General features: G+C 45.8%; 1 protein-coding gene across 1 annotated transcript in view; it reads right to left on the minus strand.

Moving 5' to 3' along the window:
- Positions 1 to 18888, minus strand: part of flii (FLII actin remodeling protein) — a 102634-nt gene that overhangs the window by 69122 nt on the left and 14624 nt on the right. The window contains exons 6-10 of the mRNA XM_038819643.1: positions 18232 to 18393; positions 15754 to 15857; positions 10768 to 10943; positions 2771 to 2928; positions 2143 to 2227 (exon numbers count right to left, since the gene is read on the minus strand). Coding sequence (XP_038675571.1) covers positions 2143 to 2227; positions 2771 to 2928; positions 10768 to 10943; positions 15754 to 15857; positions 18232 to 18393 — 685 coding nt within the window. The remainder of the gene's footprint in view (positions 1 to 2142; positions 2228 to 2770; positions 2929 to 10767; positions 10944 to 15753; positions 15858 to 18231; positions 18394 to 18888) is intronic.

Consider the following 18888-nt stretch of genomic DNA (forward strand, 5'->3'; position numbering starts at 1 on the left):
TAACATGATAGTGCAAGGTTCGAACTTATTGGAAGACATTCTGTTGGACAGCGTAAGAAGTCTTACAACACCAGGTTAAAGTCCAACAGGTTTGTTTCAAATCACTAGCTTTCGGAGCACTGCTCCTTCCACAGGCGAATGAAGAGGTATGTTCCAGACACATATATATAGACAAAGTCAAAGATGCAAGACAATGCTTTGAATGTGAGCATTTGCAGGTAATTAAGTCTTTACAGATCCAGAGATAGGGGTAACCCCAGGTTAAAGTGGTGTGAATTGTCTCAAGCCAGGACAGTTGGTAGGATTTTGCAAGCCCAAGCCAGCTAGTGGGGGATGAATGTAATGCGACATGAATCCAAGGTCCCGGTTGAGGCCGTACTCATGCGAGAGGAACTTGGCTATAAGTTTCTGATCGGCGATTTTGCGTTGTCGCACGTCCTGAAGGCCGCCTTGGAGAACGTTGGATTCATGTTGAATTCTGCCTTCCTTACCCAGTCTGGCTTACATGTGATTCCTGGCGTGGTTGACCCTCTGAAATGGCCTAACAAGCCACTCAATTCAAGGGCAATCAGGGATGGATAACAAATGGTGGCCTTGTCAGAGGCATACACAACCCATGAAATAATTTAAAAAGCTGAAAAGCACATTATTTATATTCCTTTAATGTAATAAAATGTCCCAAATTTCTTCACAGGAGCATTATAAAGCAAAATTTTAAATACAGCCCTAGAAGGATAAACGATCAAATGAAGGTTAAAAAGGAGAAAAAAAGAGCAAGATGTGGTGGTTTAGGGAGGGCATTCCACGAGGAAACTGAAGGCATGCCCACCAATGATAGCGTAATTAAAATCAAGCTGAGGAGGGAGTGAAGTCAAGTGAAATTATGGAGGTGGAAACAGGCAGTCTTGGAGCTGACGGAAATGTGTGGCCGGAAGCTAATTTCAAGGTAAAATAAGTTCAGCACCAGACTGTTGCATGGAAAAGGATGGAGTAGGTAGAAATCGAATTAAGTATGTCGCAGGGACCAACGGCAATAGATTCAATCTTCCCAATATTAAACTGGAGAACATTTCTGGATAATCAGTAGGACAATTTTGTGACAATGGAGGAGTCAAGAGTGGTAGAAGTGAGATCCAACCGGGTGTCATCAGGAAATTTTCAAAAAAAGCTGAGAATTTGGATGTTGGCACTGAGCAGCAGCATATAGATGAGAGAAAGGAGAGAGCCAAAAGTTGGATCCTTGGAAGGCACCAGATGTATCAGTGTGGGAGCCAGAAGCCATTTTATGTGATTCTCTGCCTCTGATCAGACAGATAAAAATGGCTTCAGATGTGTAGTTCCAAACAGCTTGATGACAGGGAAGGGAAGTATTTGTTTACCTTTGTCACGTCACAAAGGATGTGATTTGCGACCTTGATGAAGAGTCCATCGGTACTGTAGAGGAGCAGTAACCTGATTGGAGGGAGTTCTGGGAAGGAAGAAAAAGGAGTTGGGAAGCAACAATATATTCAAGGACTTTAGAGAGGAAAGGGTAGTTGGAAATGGGGCAGGTATTGCAAAGATAGTGGAGTCTTGGGTTGGATTATTGAGCAGAGGGATGGTGATGGCAGTTTTGAAGGAGACAGAGTTCAGAGCAAGTTTCCATGAATAACAATTGGAAGAATAAGCCTGTTAGGATGCTGTTAGTTGGAATCTTTTGGAAGCATTGCTCGAGGGAAAAAACATGTTGGCGAAGCCACTGAGAAAATTCTAATCCTTTCCAAATGGTACCTCTGGATATTTGAACGTCCACCAGAACTACAATCATAAGCAGACAGGACTTCAGTAAAAAGTCTGCATCTCGCATGTCAGCCGAGCTTGTGCACACTTGTATTACTGTGAGGCTTGCAATATTTTCAAATGTTGGACTCAGAGGGGACATAATTTAACTAAAATCAGCCTTTCTGTCTTTCTTCCAACCAGGAACACTATACCAACCATACACTAATCTGAAAACGGGCTACCCCTGGATTTCTAGCATTGCCATCGCACATAATTAAGATGCAAGCAGCTCCACTGGCCAAGTATGACAGTGTGTTACCAAAGTTTTTTTTAAAAATCTACAAACATTTCAAAGAAATTGTTTGTTAAAATTACCCTTACCTCAAGGTCTGTAAGGAAATGGATGGCTTCAGGCAAAGTGACCAGGCGATTTTTATTAAGAACCAGCTTCTTCAATTTTCCACATCTGTAAGATGTCCAAGTTAGAATTTCCACTTTTTAAAGGATAGAAGGATAATTTTTCCATGACTCCATTTGTAAGTTTGCTACACAGAACTAGATCCACAGGCACAATAATTAGTCTGCACCATTAGCAAATCTAAGTGAAGCCAGTTAGCAGGGACACTACAACCGTCCAGGGTTAAGGAGGGGAAGTACTAAAATCAGCAAAGGAGGCCAACATCCCTGACTGCCAAACAATGACTTCTGCTAGAAAATGAGCATGCGGATATCAGGTTGGGATAGGATCAAGCCTGACCATTATGCCCTATACAAATAAATCTGCTAATATTCATTGCCCCGGTCCCAGCATGATGAATAGCCACTCGAGATGGAAGATATTGAAGTGCTACAAATCCTTTATCCTTCCTTCTCCTGCCCAAATGAAAGTGTACCCCAGCATGACTTAGTGCATTGAAGATCATGGAGATAAATTCATTTTGAACACTGCTAGGTTGACTTGTGGACATTTAATTGCCAGCAGAAGCTGAACGAAGAACAAAGCTCATACCTGCATAAACTTTCTGGGACAAGTTCAAGGTTATTATTGGCTGCCATAAATTCCTCTAAACCCGCCAGTTTTCCAATGCCTGATGGGATCCCATCGAAGTCCAACTTATTCGAGTTCAAATACAATTTTTTCAGCTTTACCAACTTGCAAATGGCTGACTGAAGAGGAAAAGATACATATGGTTTTGGAGCTGTACAGACTGCAAACATATGTTTTAAGAGTTTTGCCACCCTCAATAAGCATAACTTGTTAGTCATTTCATCGCCATCAGTTTTTTTTGCATAGTAACCAAAACAGTTCATGAAATGGTGATATTATTCCTCAGAGCCCCAATCTGCAAAGCCCTAGTCAGGCTTTATCTGAAGTACTGCATTGAATTTGGAGTACAACACCTCAGAACAGATATATTGACATTGGAGGAGGTACAATGCAAATTCACCAAAATGATGTTAAATTACAAGGATAGGAAGCATAAACTTAGCTAATTTTTCCTCAGATCAAACGATTAAGAGGTGATTTAAATGAGGTGTTTAAGATGATTAAAAGACTTGATGGACAAATCTGGAGAAGCTATTGCTTTTTAAAAAAAGATATTTTTGTATTAAAGACATTTTGCGTTTAAGACCATAAGACATAGGAGCAGAATTAGGCCACTCGGCCCAGTGAGTTTGCTCCGCCATTCAATCATGGCTAATATTTTTCTCATCCCCATTCTCCTGCCCATAACCCCTGATTCCTTTATTAATCAAGAACCTATCTATCTCTGTCTTAAAAGACACTGTGATTTGGCCTCGACAGCCTTCTGCGGCAAAGAGTTCCACAGATTCACCACCCTCTGGCTGAACACATTCCTCCCCATCTATGTGCATAGAATTATCAGAAATCCAGATACAGAAACTCAAGCCAACTGCAGCCACTGATACCAAGCACACAACTCTCCCGCCCCTTAAATCCACCCCACGATCTCCCAAACCAACCCCCACCCTGAAGCAAAGAAAAAAAACCCTAACCCCCCCCAACCCGCTAACACCTTAATTCATTTTAAAGAAGCCGAGAAATGACTTCCACCTCAGGGTAAACCCCTCCTCTGGTCCCCGTAAGAGGAACCTTCTCCAAGTGCAGGAATTTAGCCAGGTCGCTCACCCACACCTCCGCCTTTGGCAACTCAGAGTCCCGCCAGCTCAACAGAATCTGTCTCCAGGCTATCAGGGAGGCAAAGGCCAAGACATCAGCCTCACGCCCCACCTGGACTCACAGCTCTTCCGACATTCCAAATAGCCTCACCTCCGGACTCACGGCCACCCCTATCTCGATCATAACATCAGAGAGCCTCTGCCAGAACCCCCTCAGAACATGTGGACATGATTCGCGGACCCCCTTGCACACCACCCACACCTATCCTCCACCCATGCAAAGAACCATCCCATCCTCACAAGCATCATATGGGTCCAATGCACAACCTTAAATTTAATAAGGTTTAGCCTTGCACGTGACGAGGACACGTTTGCCCTCCGTAGGGCTTCCTTCCACAGCCCACCCCTCACCTCCTCACTCAGCTCCTCCTCCCATTTACGCCTTATCTCCTGCACCGGCATGCCCTCTCTCGCCATTAGCTCTCCATAAATGTCTGCCATTCTCCCCACCCCAATGTCAGCAACCTATCTTGTAGCACCGGAGGTGACAGCCCCAAGAAGGACGGCACCTCTCTCCTCACATTGTCCCTGAACCCATTTCCCTTAGGCAACTGATACGTTTCCTCAAGCTCTTCCAGGCCTGCAAACTTATCCCCTACAACCAAGACCCTGAAGTACTCTATCCCTTTCCGCTGCCAACCTCGGCACCTCGCATCCAGCTCTGCTGGCACAAACCTATGATTATCGCACATCGGCACCCAGAAACATGCCTTCCAATCTGAAACGTTGCCTGCACTGGTTCCAGACTCGCAAAGTTGAGACTACCACTGGGTTCACCGAATACCAGGCCGGTGAGAACGGGAGGGGCGCCAACAACTGTGCGCTCAGACTCTCAGACACATTACTCCATCTGCCCCCAAACCGACCCCTCCTCCGCCGCCCATTTCTTGACCATTGTGATGTTCGCAGTCCAGTAGTAATTTAGCAAACCCGGAACTGCCAGCGCACTCCCTCTCCAAAAACACCCTCCTCACCTGCGGGGTCTTCCCAGCCCACTCGAACCTTGAAATTATCCCATACAGCTCCCTAAAAAAAAAACTTGGGAACAAAGATGGGGAGGTTCTGGAACACAAACACAAAATTGGACAGCACTGTCATTTTAACCGTCTGCACGCACCCAGCCAGTGACAAAGGCAACATACCCCACCTCCAAGTCCAATTTCATAATCTCCACCAGTCATGCCAAATTCTTGTGAAGCTGGGCCCAGTTCCGCACCACCTGTATCCGAAGATACCTAAAACTCACACCCATCACCCGGAGCGGAAACGCCCCTCACCTCCTCTCCTGCCCTCTGTTAATAATTACGAACACCTCATTTTCCCAATGTTCAATTTATACCCCGCAAAACAGCCATATTCCTTCTGGATCTCCATAATCCTGTCAAAACTCCCCACCGGGTCAGAGATATATAGCAGAAGATCATCTGCATAAAATGAGGCTCTGTGCTCAACCTCGCCCTCTCCAACCCCTCAACATCCTAAGCCAAAGGCTCAATCACCAGGAGTACCCCAAACTCGACCTGTTCATCCAGACATTAGCCATCAGCGCCCTCTACAGCAGCAGAACTGAATCCACGAAACACTGGCCAAACCCGAACCGGCTCAACACCTCCAACAAATACACCCACTCAACCAATCAAAAGCCATCTCTGCGCCCATCACTTCAACCTCCTGCCCTTCGAGGGCATCATAAAGACAATGAGCAACCTGCACACATTTGTCGATAGCTGCTGCCCCTTTACACAGAGTCCTGTCCATTCAGTCCACCTCGAGAGGACAGTCAAAGACCCCCTCCCCTATCAGCTTCTTCAACATGTTCGGCCCACTTGGTTGCTGCTCTCCATCAATACCCTCAAGCATCCCCATGATCCGGAGATTTTGCCTCCTGGATCGATTCTCAAGATCCTCCAACTTCTCCCTCAGCCTTTTTTCGCTCCTCGTCACCATCCCCACCTCTACCTACAGAGAGGCCAATCAATCCTCGTGCTCCCCCACCATCCCCTCCATCTTTTTGATTGCCAGGCCCCATGTCTCCTGCCTCGGCTCCATGTGCTTAATCACCACCGTAGGCGGCTCCACCACCTTAGCAAGGTCCTCCAAGGCCTCCTCCCTTTGTTGCTGGAACTTGCTTTTGAGAAATTCTACCAGCTGCTCCGAAGACCACTGGGCGGGCAGCACTGACCCCCTACTCTGACCACCTAACCTGCACATCTTTGGACTGTGGGAGGAAACCGGAGCACCGGGAGGAAACCCACACATATCAAACACCACAAAGAGTATCAATGAATGGTACCTGCAATTAAAAGTGTTTTTACACAATTTAGACTACCCAATTCTTTTTTTCCCCCAATTAAGGAGCAATTTAGTGTGGCCAAACTACCAATTCTGCACATCTTTTTTTTTGTGTGTTGGGGGAGGGGGGGGGGGGGGGGGGGGGGGGGGGGGGGGGGGGAGAGGGAGAGGGAGAGGGGGAGGGAGAGAGAGAGAGAGAGAGAGAGAGAGCCCACACAGACACGGGGATAATGTGCAAACACCACACGGACAGTGACACTGGGCCTGGCAACCAAAAAGCTGGAGGAGACGTGGGGGAGCACAAGGATCGATTGACCCAAGTTCAGGATCAAATCCAGGTCCTCAGCGCTGTGAGGCAGCAGAGCTCACACTGCGCCACCGTGCTGACCAATGCTGTAGCAGTCTCAAATCAATTTAGGACAGTGACATTTTTGGAATCCACACTCAAGTACAAAAGGACAACAGTAATTTTTAGATTTGTTGTGCTGAATTGATCTCAGATGAGATGATCTAATAGAAAGTTATTGTGGTAAAATGGCTACTGGCCTGAATTTTAGATACAGAATTGGACACTTTAAATTAAACCATAGTCAGAACCACAGGCCTGATGGAAATTTGAACAGCCAAGTTTGAATACACCGGGACAGACAGCCGGGCAAATTTCGGCCTGCTCTGCAAACAAGACCTCGAAGATTATCGGTCCCATTCAAATGGATAGATTGTTGCGGGTTGCCCAAATGAAGTCAGTTTTTCTAGCACCTAGATTTCCTGCCACTCAGGTGCGAACAATGCACCTGAATATGGATCCCTGGGGATGGGTTCCTGGTATCCTGCCAAGTTGCAATCAGGAACTCCATTGGATGTTGCGACCCCAACCCCAGACCTACCAGAGAAACTTCTGGAAGAGGGGTATAAGGGAGAAACTTCCAGAGACCCTCCCCAGTAAAGGCTCGATGCAGAGGCAGCAGAGAAGATCAGTTGCCGACCAGAGGACAGAAGGAAGCAGCGTGCGAGACCCACCTTCGCAGAAGAAGACCATGAGACAACCGAGATTCAGAGGTTTCGACCCACAGCTCGATCCAGTTCATTAAAAATCTTAAGGCATACTATAGTTTAGATAATTTAAGCAAAGACTGTTTTATTGTGTTTGAAAATAAACTGGAGTTGAATCGCAAATTTGTGTTTGTCCTTTGCTCATCTCACAATTAAGCGCATCTGGGTAAAATATTTTGAGTAATAAATTGGTCAAAGTGTCTGGAATTTAGGCGACGCACAGTAGTTAGCACTCCTGCCTCACAGCACCAAGGACCCGGATTCAATTCCAGCCTTGGGTGACTCTGTGTGGAGTTTGCATTTTCTCCGTGTCATAGAATCCCTAACAGTGCAGAAGGAGACCATTTGGCCCATCAAGTCTGCACCAGCCCCCGAAGGAGCGCCCTCCCTACCCCCATAACCCACTTACCCCACTTAAACCTTTTGGACACTAAGGGGCGATGTAGCATGGCCAATCCACCTAACCTGGACATCTTTGGATTGTGGGAGGAAACCAGAGCACCCGGAGGAAACCTACAGACACGGGGGAGAGTACAGACTCCGCACAGACATTGACCCACGGCTGGAATTGATTGAATGATATTTATTGTCACATGAAATGAAAAATGAAATGAAATGAAAATCGCTTATTGTCACGAGTAGGCTTCAAATGAAGTTACTGTGAAAAGCCCCTAGTCGCCACATTCCGGCACCTGTTCAGGGAGGCTGTTACGGGAACTGTACTGAAGTACAGTGAAAAGTATTTTTCTGCGGCCCAAGGGAATGTACAAATAGACAAAAGAATAATCGACAGAGTGCATTGACAATGGTACATCAACAAATAGTGATTGCTTACAGTGCGGAACCAGGGCCAAACAAGAGCAGCATAGGGCGTTATGAATAGTGTTCTTACAGGGAACAGATCAGTCCAAGGGAGAGCCATTGAGGAGTCTAGTAGCTGTGGGGAAGAAGGCTGTTCCTATGTCTGGATGTGTGGGCCTTCAGACTTCTGTACCTTCTGCCTGATGGAAGGGTCTGGAAGAGGGCAAAGCCTGGGTGTGAGGGGGTCTCTGACAATGCTGTCTGCCTTCCTGAGGCAGCGGGAGGTGTATACAGAATCAATGGGAGGATGGCAAGCTTGTGTACTCAGCCCAACGCATCACACCACACTCCGTAGTTTCTTGCGATCTGGGGCCGAGCAGTTACCATACCAGCTGTAATGCAGCCGGATAGGATCCTAGGAAGTAGAGACGTTGTTGGGCTTTCTTGACTTGTCGTAGAGACGTTGTTGGGCTTTCTTGACTTGTCGCATCAACCCGAGTGGACCAGGACAAACTGTTGATGATAGTGACCCCCAGGAGCTTAAAGCTATCGACCATCTCCACTTCGGAATCATTGAGGTAGATGGGGGGGGGGGGCGTCATCGTCGTACTACATTTCCAGAAGTCAATGATCAGTTCCTTGGTCTTTCCAACATTTACTGAGAGGTTGTTTCTGGTACACCATGCAACCAAGTAATCTATCTCCCTTCTGTAGTCTGATTCATCGTTGTTTGAGGTACAACCCACCACAGTCGTATCATCTGCAAACCCAGTGCTGTGAGGCAGCAGTGCTAACCATTGTGCCACCATGTTGCCCGCTGCTTGGGTTTCCTCCCGCAGTCCAAAGATGTGCAGGTTAGGTGGATTGGCCATATTAAATTGCCCCTTAGTGTCCAAATATGTACAGGTTAGGTGGTGTTACAGGGATAGGGCAGGGTAGTGGGCCGAAGTAGCGTACTCTTTCAGGGAGTCTGTGCACTTGATGGTCGAATGGCCTCTTTCTGCACTGCGCAAATGCTAGGTTCTATTCATTCTATGGTTCTAGGTGATGAGAGAGTGACTACCCTTGGCTTCAAGGCAGCATTTGACCAGGTGTTGCACCAAGTGGGCTGGTTTAGCACAGAGGGCTAAACAGCTGGCTTGTATTGCAGAACAATGCCAGCAGCGTGGGTTCAATTCCCGTACCGGCCTCCCCGAACAGGCGCCGGAATGTGGCGACTAGGGGCTTTTCACAATATCTTCATTGAAGCCTACTTGTGACAATAAGCCATTATTATTAAGTAGCCCTAGCAAAACTGAGGTCAATGGAGATTAAGGGGAAAAATCTCTGTTGCTTGGAGTCATACCCAGCACAAAAGAAGTTGTTTTTGGTTGCTGGAGGTTAATTATCGACCCCAGTATATCACTGCAGGAGTTCCTCTGGGTAGTATCTTAGGCCCAACCATCTTCAGCTGCTTTGTGAATAACCTTCCTTACATCATGAGGTCTGAAGTAGGGATGTTCACTGATGGCTGTGCAACATTCAGCACCATTTGTGTCTCCTCAGATACTGAAGCAATTCATGTTCAAATGCAACAAAGTCTGGACAATTTCCAGGCCTAGCCTGATAAATAGCAACTAACATTTGCACCAGGCAATGGCTATCTCAAATAAGAGCAAATTAAACCATTGAACTCGACTTCCAATGGCATTACCATTGCTGAACCCTCACGTTCAACATCCTGGGGTTGCCATTGACCAGATACTGAACTGGACTACCATATAACTACTGTGGCTACATGAACAGGTCAGGGGCTAGGAACCCTACAACATGTAACTCACCTCCTGACTCCCCAGAGCCTGTCCACCATCTACAAGGCACAAGTCAAGTCACTACTTGCCTGGATGAGTGCAGCTCCAATAACACTCAAGAAACTCAGCACCATCCAGGACAAAGCAGCCACTTGATTGGCACCCCATCCACAAACACTCAATCCGTCCACCATAGATGTATAGTGGCAGCATTGTGTGCCATCTACAAGATGCACTGCAGGATCTTACCACGGGTCCTTAGGCAACACCTTCCAAACCCACCCTCACTACTATCCAGAAGGACATGGGAACACGAGAACCTGAAGGTCCCCTTCTAAATCACTCACCACACCATTCTGACCTGGGACTATAATTGCAGTTACTTCACAGTCGCTTAGTCAAAATCCCGAAACTCCCTCCCTAGCACCACTATGGGTGCGTGCACACTACGGAGATTGCAAAGGTTGAAAGTGTCAGCTCATCACCACCAGCTTCCCAAGGGCAATAAATTCTGGCCTCGCCAACAAAACCAAAATCCTGCAAATTAATTTTTTTTTAAATTAGGCTGACAACGAATTCCACGTACACCCAGTTCCTGGCAGATATGTTTGTCTCAGCTTCCTGCAATGTTGCCTGTCCAAACCACCTCAATTCTTCAGCTGTTAGAAAAAGGCCACGGTCTCTGGGATTGCAAATCTTACATCAAACATCTCAAATGAATTCAGCAATGAAACAGGATCAGGACTGTAAAGAAAATCTCTCACACCAGCCACAATAACAGCTGAGGTTATCTTTCCAGAAAACAGTCAGAACAAAAGACATGCACTACATTAAGTTAAACATCAATAATGAAATGTAACATTCATACAGGAAGCGAAGTCAGTTGGTTACGGGACAAATTCAGCATCTCCAGTTGTGTCCACTGATCAATGCAAAGTGAGAGCTCAGAGATCTGGTTTGTACTGAGGTTCAGCCGGCGTAGAGAAGAAAGGGTATACAAGCACTCAGGCACCCGGCTGAGATCATTACAGGAAATGTCCACATCTGAGAAACAAAGAAAGTTTTTTTGAGATGTCAAAACATTTGTCTGATTCTACTGGAATACATATGATTGTCTGATTCTACTGGAATACATATGGTTCACAGAACGGGTAGTTATTTATAGTCCAGAAAATATAGGTCATTGATGAACTTATCATAATGGCTTAATGATTTAAAATCATACTACTAAAATAAATGATAATATGTTTCTTTCTTTTAACATTTGTAATGACTTCCGGTGCGGCGGCATGGAACTGAGGGGATTCATGGAACTGGTGGGGGGTAGACCCGTGGAGATTCACCCAACCGAGGACGAAATAATTCTCTTTATTTTCCCATGTCCACAAAGTCTACGCCCACATACATTTCTTTGTGATGCACAGGGCGTTGATCCCCAGGGTGGAGGGGACAGAATACTCGGCCATTGCAGTCTCCGATCATGCTCTACACTGGGTGGATTTGCGTCTTGGGAGGGAGAGAGGTCAGCCCCCACTATGGAGGCTAGATGTGGGGCTGCTGGCAGACGACGAGGTTTGTGGGCGGATAAGGAGGAACATCAAAAATTACCTGGAAACTAATGATACGGGGGAGGTAGTGCCGTCCACGGTGTGGGAGGCCCTGAAGGCAGTTTTCAGAGGGGAGTTGATCTCTATCAGGTCTCGTAGAGAGAAGAAAGAAAGAGCAGAGGGAGAAAGGCGCGTCGGGGAGATACTCAAGAGTAGACAGCTGCTACGCAGAGACCCCCGAGATGGGGCTACTGAAAGAGCGCTGGAGGCTGCAGGCGGAATTTGACCTGCTGACCACTGGGAAGGCGGTAGCACAGCTGAGGAAGGCCAAAGGGGCTGTCTACGAATACAGGGAGAAAGCGAGTAGAATGCTGGCGCACCAACTTCGCAAGAGGGAGGCGGCAAGGGAAATTGGGGAAGTACGGGATAAGGAGGGCAACACGGTCATAGACCCAGAGAGGGTGAACAGAGAAATTTTCGGAACTGATGTGCCCACTCCTGCTAAGGACCTTTAATAAGGCCAAAGGGAGAGGGACCCTCCCCCCAACAATGACACAGGCTTCGATTTCACTCATCCTCAAACGAGAGAAAGATCCGCTACAATGTGGGTCTTATACACTGATATCGCTCCTGAATGTAGACGCCAAACTGCTGTCCAAGATCTTAGCTGCTAGGATTGAGGACTGTGTCCCTGGGGTGATAGGGGAGAATCAGACAGGCTTCGTCAAGGGCAGGCAATTGAACTCCAACGTACGGAGACTCCTAAATATCATCATGATGCCCTCAGAGGGAGGTGGCGGCAATGGATGTGGAGAAAGCCTGTGGGAAGCGCCAAGAAGGTTCGGATTCGATAAGGGGTTACCAGGCCCCAGTGGCAAGTATGTGCACGAACAGGGTGAGGTCGAAATACTTTAGGGGGACAAGGCAGGGGTGCCCCCTCTCCCCGTTATTATTCACCCTTGCGATAGAGCCGCAGGCTATAGCGCTGCGGACGTCAAAGAAATGGCGGGGGTTTTTGCAGCTACTATTGGGCAGCTAACATAGCCATGATTAGAAAATGGGTATTGGGGGAGGGGTCGACGTGGGAGCGGTTAGAGACAGCCTCATGTAAAGGTACCACCCTAGGGGCACTTGTAACGGCACCTCTGCCGTTCTCGCCGGCCCGCTACTCCTCTAGTCCGGTGGTGGTGGCAGCATTAAAGATCTGGGGTCAGTGGAGAAGGCACAGGGGGGTGGAGGGAGCCTAAGTCTGAACCCCGATATGCAACTATCACAGATTTGTCCCGGGCAGGATAGACAGAGAGTTTCAAAGCTGGCATAGGGCTGGCATTAAAAGGATGGGGAACCTGTTCATGGACGGGAATTTCCCCAGCCTGAAAACGCTGGAGGAGAAATTCAGTTTGCCCTTGGAAACGCTTTCAGATACCTTCAGGTACGCACCTTTCTGAAAAAGCAGGTGGTATCATTCCCGCTGCTACCCCCACGCTGGATACAGGATAGGGTGGTCTCCGGCACCTGGGTAGGGGAGGGGAAGGTTTCAGACATTTACCGGGAACTTCAGGAGGTGGAGGAAGCCCCAGTGGAGGAGCTGAAGAGCAAATGGGACGAGGAGCTAGGTGGGGAGCTGGACGCGGGCCTGTGGGCGGACGCCCTAAACAGGGTCAATTCCTCCTCATCATGCGCTAGGCTTAGCTTAATCCAGTTTAAAGTGGTCCACCGGGCACACATGACGGCAACCAGGATGAGCAAGCTCTTTGGGGCTGAGGATAAATGTGCGAGGTGTGCGGGAAGTCCTGCAGATCATGTCCATATGTTCTGGGCATGCCTGGCTCTTAAGGGATTCTGGCAGGGATTTGCTAAAGCAATGTCCAAGATCTTAGGCACGCGGGTGGTGCCAAGTCCAGAGATAGTGATGTTTGGTGTGTCAGACGATCTGGGAGTTCAGGAAGCGAAAGAGGCCGACGTATTGGCCTTTGCCTCCCTGGTAGCCCGGAGACGGATTCTGTTAATATGGAGGGACTCGAAGCCCCCGAGTGTAGAGACCTGGGTTAGTGACATGGCTGGGTTTCTCAGTCTCGAGAAAATAAAGTTTCCTTGAGAGGGTCCATGGCGGGGTTTTCTCGGAGGTGGCAGCCGTTCCTCAACTTTCTAGGAGAGCAATAAAGGCCAGCAGCAGCAGCACTCTTTCCTTCCGCATCAGCCGCTGTCAACCTCCGCTACGGCCGGTGCGGAGAACCTCCCTGCGCATGCGCTGCGATGACGCTAGCACACGCTGGCGCTCCCGCACATGCGCCAACTCGTGCCGGCCGGCGGAGGCCCTTCGGCGCCAGCTGGCATGGCACCAAGCGCTTCCGCGCCGGCCTAGCACCTGAAGGTGCGGAGGGTTTAGCCCCTTAATCCTGTCTCGATATTTGTCCCAAGTGCTTATTGTACAAGAAACAACACTTGTACCGGACACAATGGATGAAAGAAGTATAAGCTGGGTAAACATGTACAAATGCAGCCTCAGCTGAATTGCAATCTACAAATTACGAATCTTTGTGTTATACAAGGACAGGCCAAGGTTTATTATTAAACCCTAAAATAAAAGTGAAATACTGCAGATGCTGGAAATTGGACATAAAAACAGGAAATGCTGGAAAAACCTAGCAGTATGGCAGTATTTGTGAAGAGGGAAATCGGGTTAACCTTTCGAGTCCATATGACTCTTCTTGAGACATTAAAACTGGATTCTCTTTAACTCTAGAGTATTCAATGGGCTGGAGAAATGCAGTTGCTCAGAAGGCCTGGATGTCTGGAACTGGTCACCACAATTCTCTGACTTCGGGGAGCATTCTTGGCAGTCGCCAAAGTCTGGGAACTGGGTGTATTATTTGCATATCATCATTTAATAAATGATGATTTATTTGATTTATAAATCAAAGACCAAAAGCAGCCACTGTGGTAAAGCTCGTTATTACAAAAAACATCAGCAAATGAATCACGAACGGTGTTATTGTCACCAAACTAATTGTGTGATGGGAATCACAAAGAAATCTGCTGACACAAAACCTTACCCATTGGTAAAAGAATTTATCATCCAGAAAACCATTGCACTCTCAATGTGGATATTCAATTAAGTGTTTCAAAGAATAATTTTAAGACCAATAATAGAATATCCAGTTTATAATATGGAGCTGCCCCTAATCCAATCAGGGGTGCAGGCATGCCAACACGTCAGTGCAAATCTCCAGCCCAAATAAATGATGGAGGTTATCTGCAGGAAAGGCATCTGGCTATAAACTTACCTTTCAAATCCAAAGTTAATGGTTGATATGAGAGTGTGATCAACTAACATTGTGGTGACCCCATGTAATATAGGTAACATAAGCTGAAAGAGGAAGGAAAGAATGGTATGGAGCCTCATCTGAAATGTAAACAAGGCACCACAATCAATAGTAGGCTTATCTTCTGCATACCTTCTCTGATAGCAAAGTATCATCAGTGCCCCTGCTGGCAGACAGGCACATGGATACATCCAGCCTAAACTTACTTGTTTCAATATTGCTGCTCTGTATTGTACGAAAGAGGACTTCAAAACAATACTGTCCCTGTACAGAGTGAAATTTAATGAAAAAGTTCTTTAACTAGATATATTTAATTCTGCCCGTGAACGTGTGGGTCTCGTCCCCACAACCCAAAGGGGTAGTTAGATGAATTGGCTACGCTAAATTGTCCCTTAATTGAAAAAAAAATAATTGGGTATTCTAAATTTATAAAAAATAAAAATAAACTATATATTGTTGGGGTGGGAAATGCAACAGAGAGGGACACGGTTTTTGGGCGTAAACAGGCTCATTCATTAGGATTGCAACCAAGCAACTGTGTGGTCATGGATTCTTTCAGGAAGTGGTACATGGCTGGCTTACCACAAGTGAATAGAATACACTGGGCAGTCTCAAAACTCAACACTTTTCCATCTGAAGTGGGGAAGAGACTGACCCCAGACCACAAGGTAAAAATAACTTCAAACTAGAGAGTTATGGCTTATGTTGAGTTATTGGTTCAATGCAGTGTCTGTTGTTGCATTAGGGTGTGTGAGCAGCAATGGGGGAAGCCTGAGGCAAATGTGTAATGGACATCAAAGTTCAAGGACTGTAAGGCAGGGGTTGAAACAGAAGTTTATAGAAAATTGCAAGAGCTGGGGTTATTGCTACAAACGGTTTTGTGAAAAAGAGCATTAATTTATGAGAACAGGTAGTTGATTTTTAAAACAGATTTATTGAAACTTGCATTAACAGCACAATGTAACAAAGAGCTCAGCTTACCTAGCAAACTGGACAGGCCTTCCAGGCTCGTGGGCAGGTTGCTCTGTGTGCGTTGCGTATTCCGGAGATGCAATGTCTGTAAAGCAGTCATTGCAGGAAGCTGCCTGCAAGACAGCAATACAGTGAATTAGACAGGTATCAGAATTAAGTCAGTCAGGGTGGCACGGTGGCGCAATGGTTAGCACTGCTGCCTCATGGCGCCAAGGTCCTGGGTTCAATCCTGGACCTGGGTCACTGTCCGTGTGAAGTTTACATATTATCCCAGTACCTGTGTGGGTCTCACCCCCACAACCCAAAGATGTGCAGAGTATGGGGCAACACGGTGGCGCAGTGGTTAGCACTGCTGCCTCATGGCACCGAGGTCACAGGTTTGGTCCCGGGAGTTTGCACATTCTCCCCGTTTTTGCGTGGGTTTCACCCCCATAACCCAAAGATGTGCAGGTTAGGTGGATTGGCCACCTACTAAATTGCCCCTTAATTGGGAAAAAAAAATATTTTTAAAAGAATCAAGTCAGTCTCCCAGTTCCACAAGTCTCAAAGCAAAGTAAGTGCACTGGACCCAACTTTTCTTAAGTTCAAAACTCAGTCACTATTCCATCATGGTTTCTCAAGGGAAAATCAAGCCTTCCTCGTCTAAGGTGTTGCAGTATCACACTGCTCAGTCCATTATATTATTGCCAGTCAATGAAATCACAAGAGACAAATGAGAAGGGACATTCAGCCTATCTTAATTCACTATATACACAAACACAGGCATTCTCACCATAGCATCTAACATTTCTGAAATTATTTCAGAGTTTTCGTCTATTATAGTACCATTAGTTCATCAGAATCATTTGTTAGTGTTATGGGAGAGGTGTTTTCAGAACCCCAAAATGTATCATGGAGTTCAACCAACCTCTCCCTTTAATGGATTGTTGCTTTTGAAGCACACGGCTTGTTCTCCAGGTGTGGTATTACAATTATGGACACGTGGGTTATTAAACACAAAACAATGTTTATTCCATGAACTCAACTTAACCTTTTAAATAAACATTGGATCACTTAACACCCCTTACTTCAAAGATAACCCCGAAAAAAATACAACACTAAATAATCCTTCAGTTGTTCCTTTAAACATCCAAGAGACTTAACACCTTTAAACAGAAACACATCAGGTTAAAGACATTACTATTATGAGTTTAAATCACCCAAATGATTCAGAGATAGTCTTTCATGGCAGAGACAACAGATACAGCTCACTGCAAAAACAGGCACACCCAAGTTCTTTTCCTCAAAACTGAAACCAAAAAAAAAGAAGTGAGCTCAGCTCAGCTCCCCCCACCCTCTGACATCACTTCAGGCTGCTCCATTTCTCAAAGGTACATTGCTTAAACATCCATTTCTTAAAGGTACTCCCACATGACATTAGGATTCCAAACGAGAACCCAACGATTTTCAATTTGTAAATATGTGAGGAAATGTTACCGCACCACAGGAGTGATAACACTGACCAATAGGTTTCTTGTATGTTAAAGCAACCTTTACTTTAATCACAGAATTAACCACATTGGCAACAACAGAATAGCTTTACAGTTAACAGTTCTTAAGTAAATGAAGAACCCTGAACTTACTTCCCAAACCTGCCACTATATTCCAATTAAGTAAATTAATATATATCAAATTCCACTCATGAATAAAGTTGGGGCGGCTCGGTGACGCAGTGGTCAGCTGCAATCTCATGGCGCCGAGGACCCGGGTTCAATTCCGGCCCCGTGTAACTGTCTGTGTGGAGTTTGCACATTCTCCCAGTGTCTCACCCCCACAACCCAAAGATGTGCAGGATAATTGGATTGGCCATGCTAAATTGCCTCTTAATTGGAAAAATAAATAAATGGGTACTCTAAATTTATTTTAAAAATAAACAAATAAAGTTAATAACCAAGGTTTTACTTGCTTTTCTCTGTACCGCATCTTCGGAGAGAGAACCATTCAGGACCAAACTGAAACCTCCGCTCAGATGAGAGTTCTAGAACTTACTGACTTTTCAGACAGACCTGGCTCGTCCAACTAACTACATCATCTGTAGCCAAAACATAAGGCATTCTCTTGTCCATTCTTACAAGATGTTCCTTGACTTGTTAAACCAGGACCAAACACAATACCCCTCAAATTATCTACACCCCAGGGGGCCCTTCAAACCTAAACAATATTCCATTCGCTAGCTAACTGTAAACAAATAAATGGTTCTCCAGATCCATTAGCTGAACACTTTGGCTGCAAATAAAGGATTTCCTCACTTCTACAACACCTTAATCATTATTCTGGCAGTCAACTGTCTGTATTCACCTTAACCGAGGTTTTAATAACATTACTGCAAAAATATAAAATACACCAATTTCTTACATTCATCACACATTCAACATACTTTGTTATTCTTGATTATTTTACATTGTGTAATTATGCAGCAACAGAGATTTTCTGCTGGTTGCTCCTTACCGCAGTTGAGCATGCATGAGTGGGTTGTTATTCAAAACCAGTGTCTGGAGATGAACCAGACGCCTCATCTGAGGAGGCAGACTCTCCAGGTTATTATCGCTCAGGTCCAGGTAAAGCAGATCCGTCAAATTTATAAACAGTTGGTTTGGGATGTTGTCTATACTGAAAAGAAATGCATGGCATTAGAAGCTGGAATAGTACGATAAGTGCAATAAGTACTAGAAAGGACAGAAAAGTAATCCAGAAATATAACATGCTCAGACAATGACACATCACTCTGGCATAGTAAGATAGGTTCCAGCCCTCGTGCTATCAGTATTGATCTATAGGACATCGATATAGCCTCGAGCTGGAGCTAGGATCTTTCCTTGCTGTTTGTAGAGGGAGAATTGAACAAAGAATTATATTCAGGCCTATAACTTCAAGCAGCCAACACCTCACTAGCAAAGTTCAAGGGAGTAAGCATTGCACCTCCTGGGCAAGGATAAAAAGGAAAAAGAAAAAAAGCGAGAAAGTGCCTCTTATAAACACAAAGAAATTCTAATGATATAGCTTAATAACTATCGATTCGTTAAACTGATGATTCAGTTCGTATATTGGCCCATTTTCTCTTGAAAGTTCATGACACAAGATTGTATCTTCAGTTCTCCAGAATGA

The sequence above is a fragment of the Scyliorhinus canicula genome, chromosome 15 (genome assembly GCF_902713615.1).
Source record: "Scyliorhinus canicula chromosome 15, sScyCan1.1, whole genome shotgun sequence".
Lineage (NCBI taxonomy): Eukaryota > Metazoa > Chordata > Chondrichthyes > Carcharhiniformes > Scyliorhinidae > Scyliorhinus > Scyliorhinus canicula.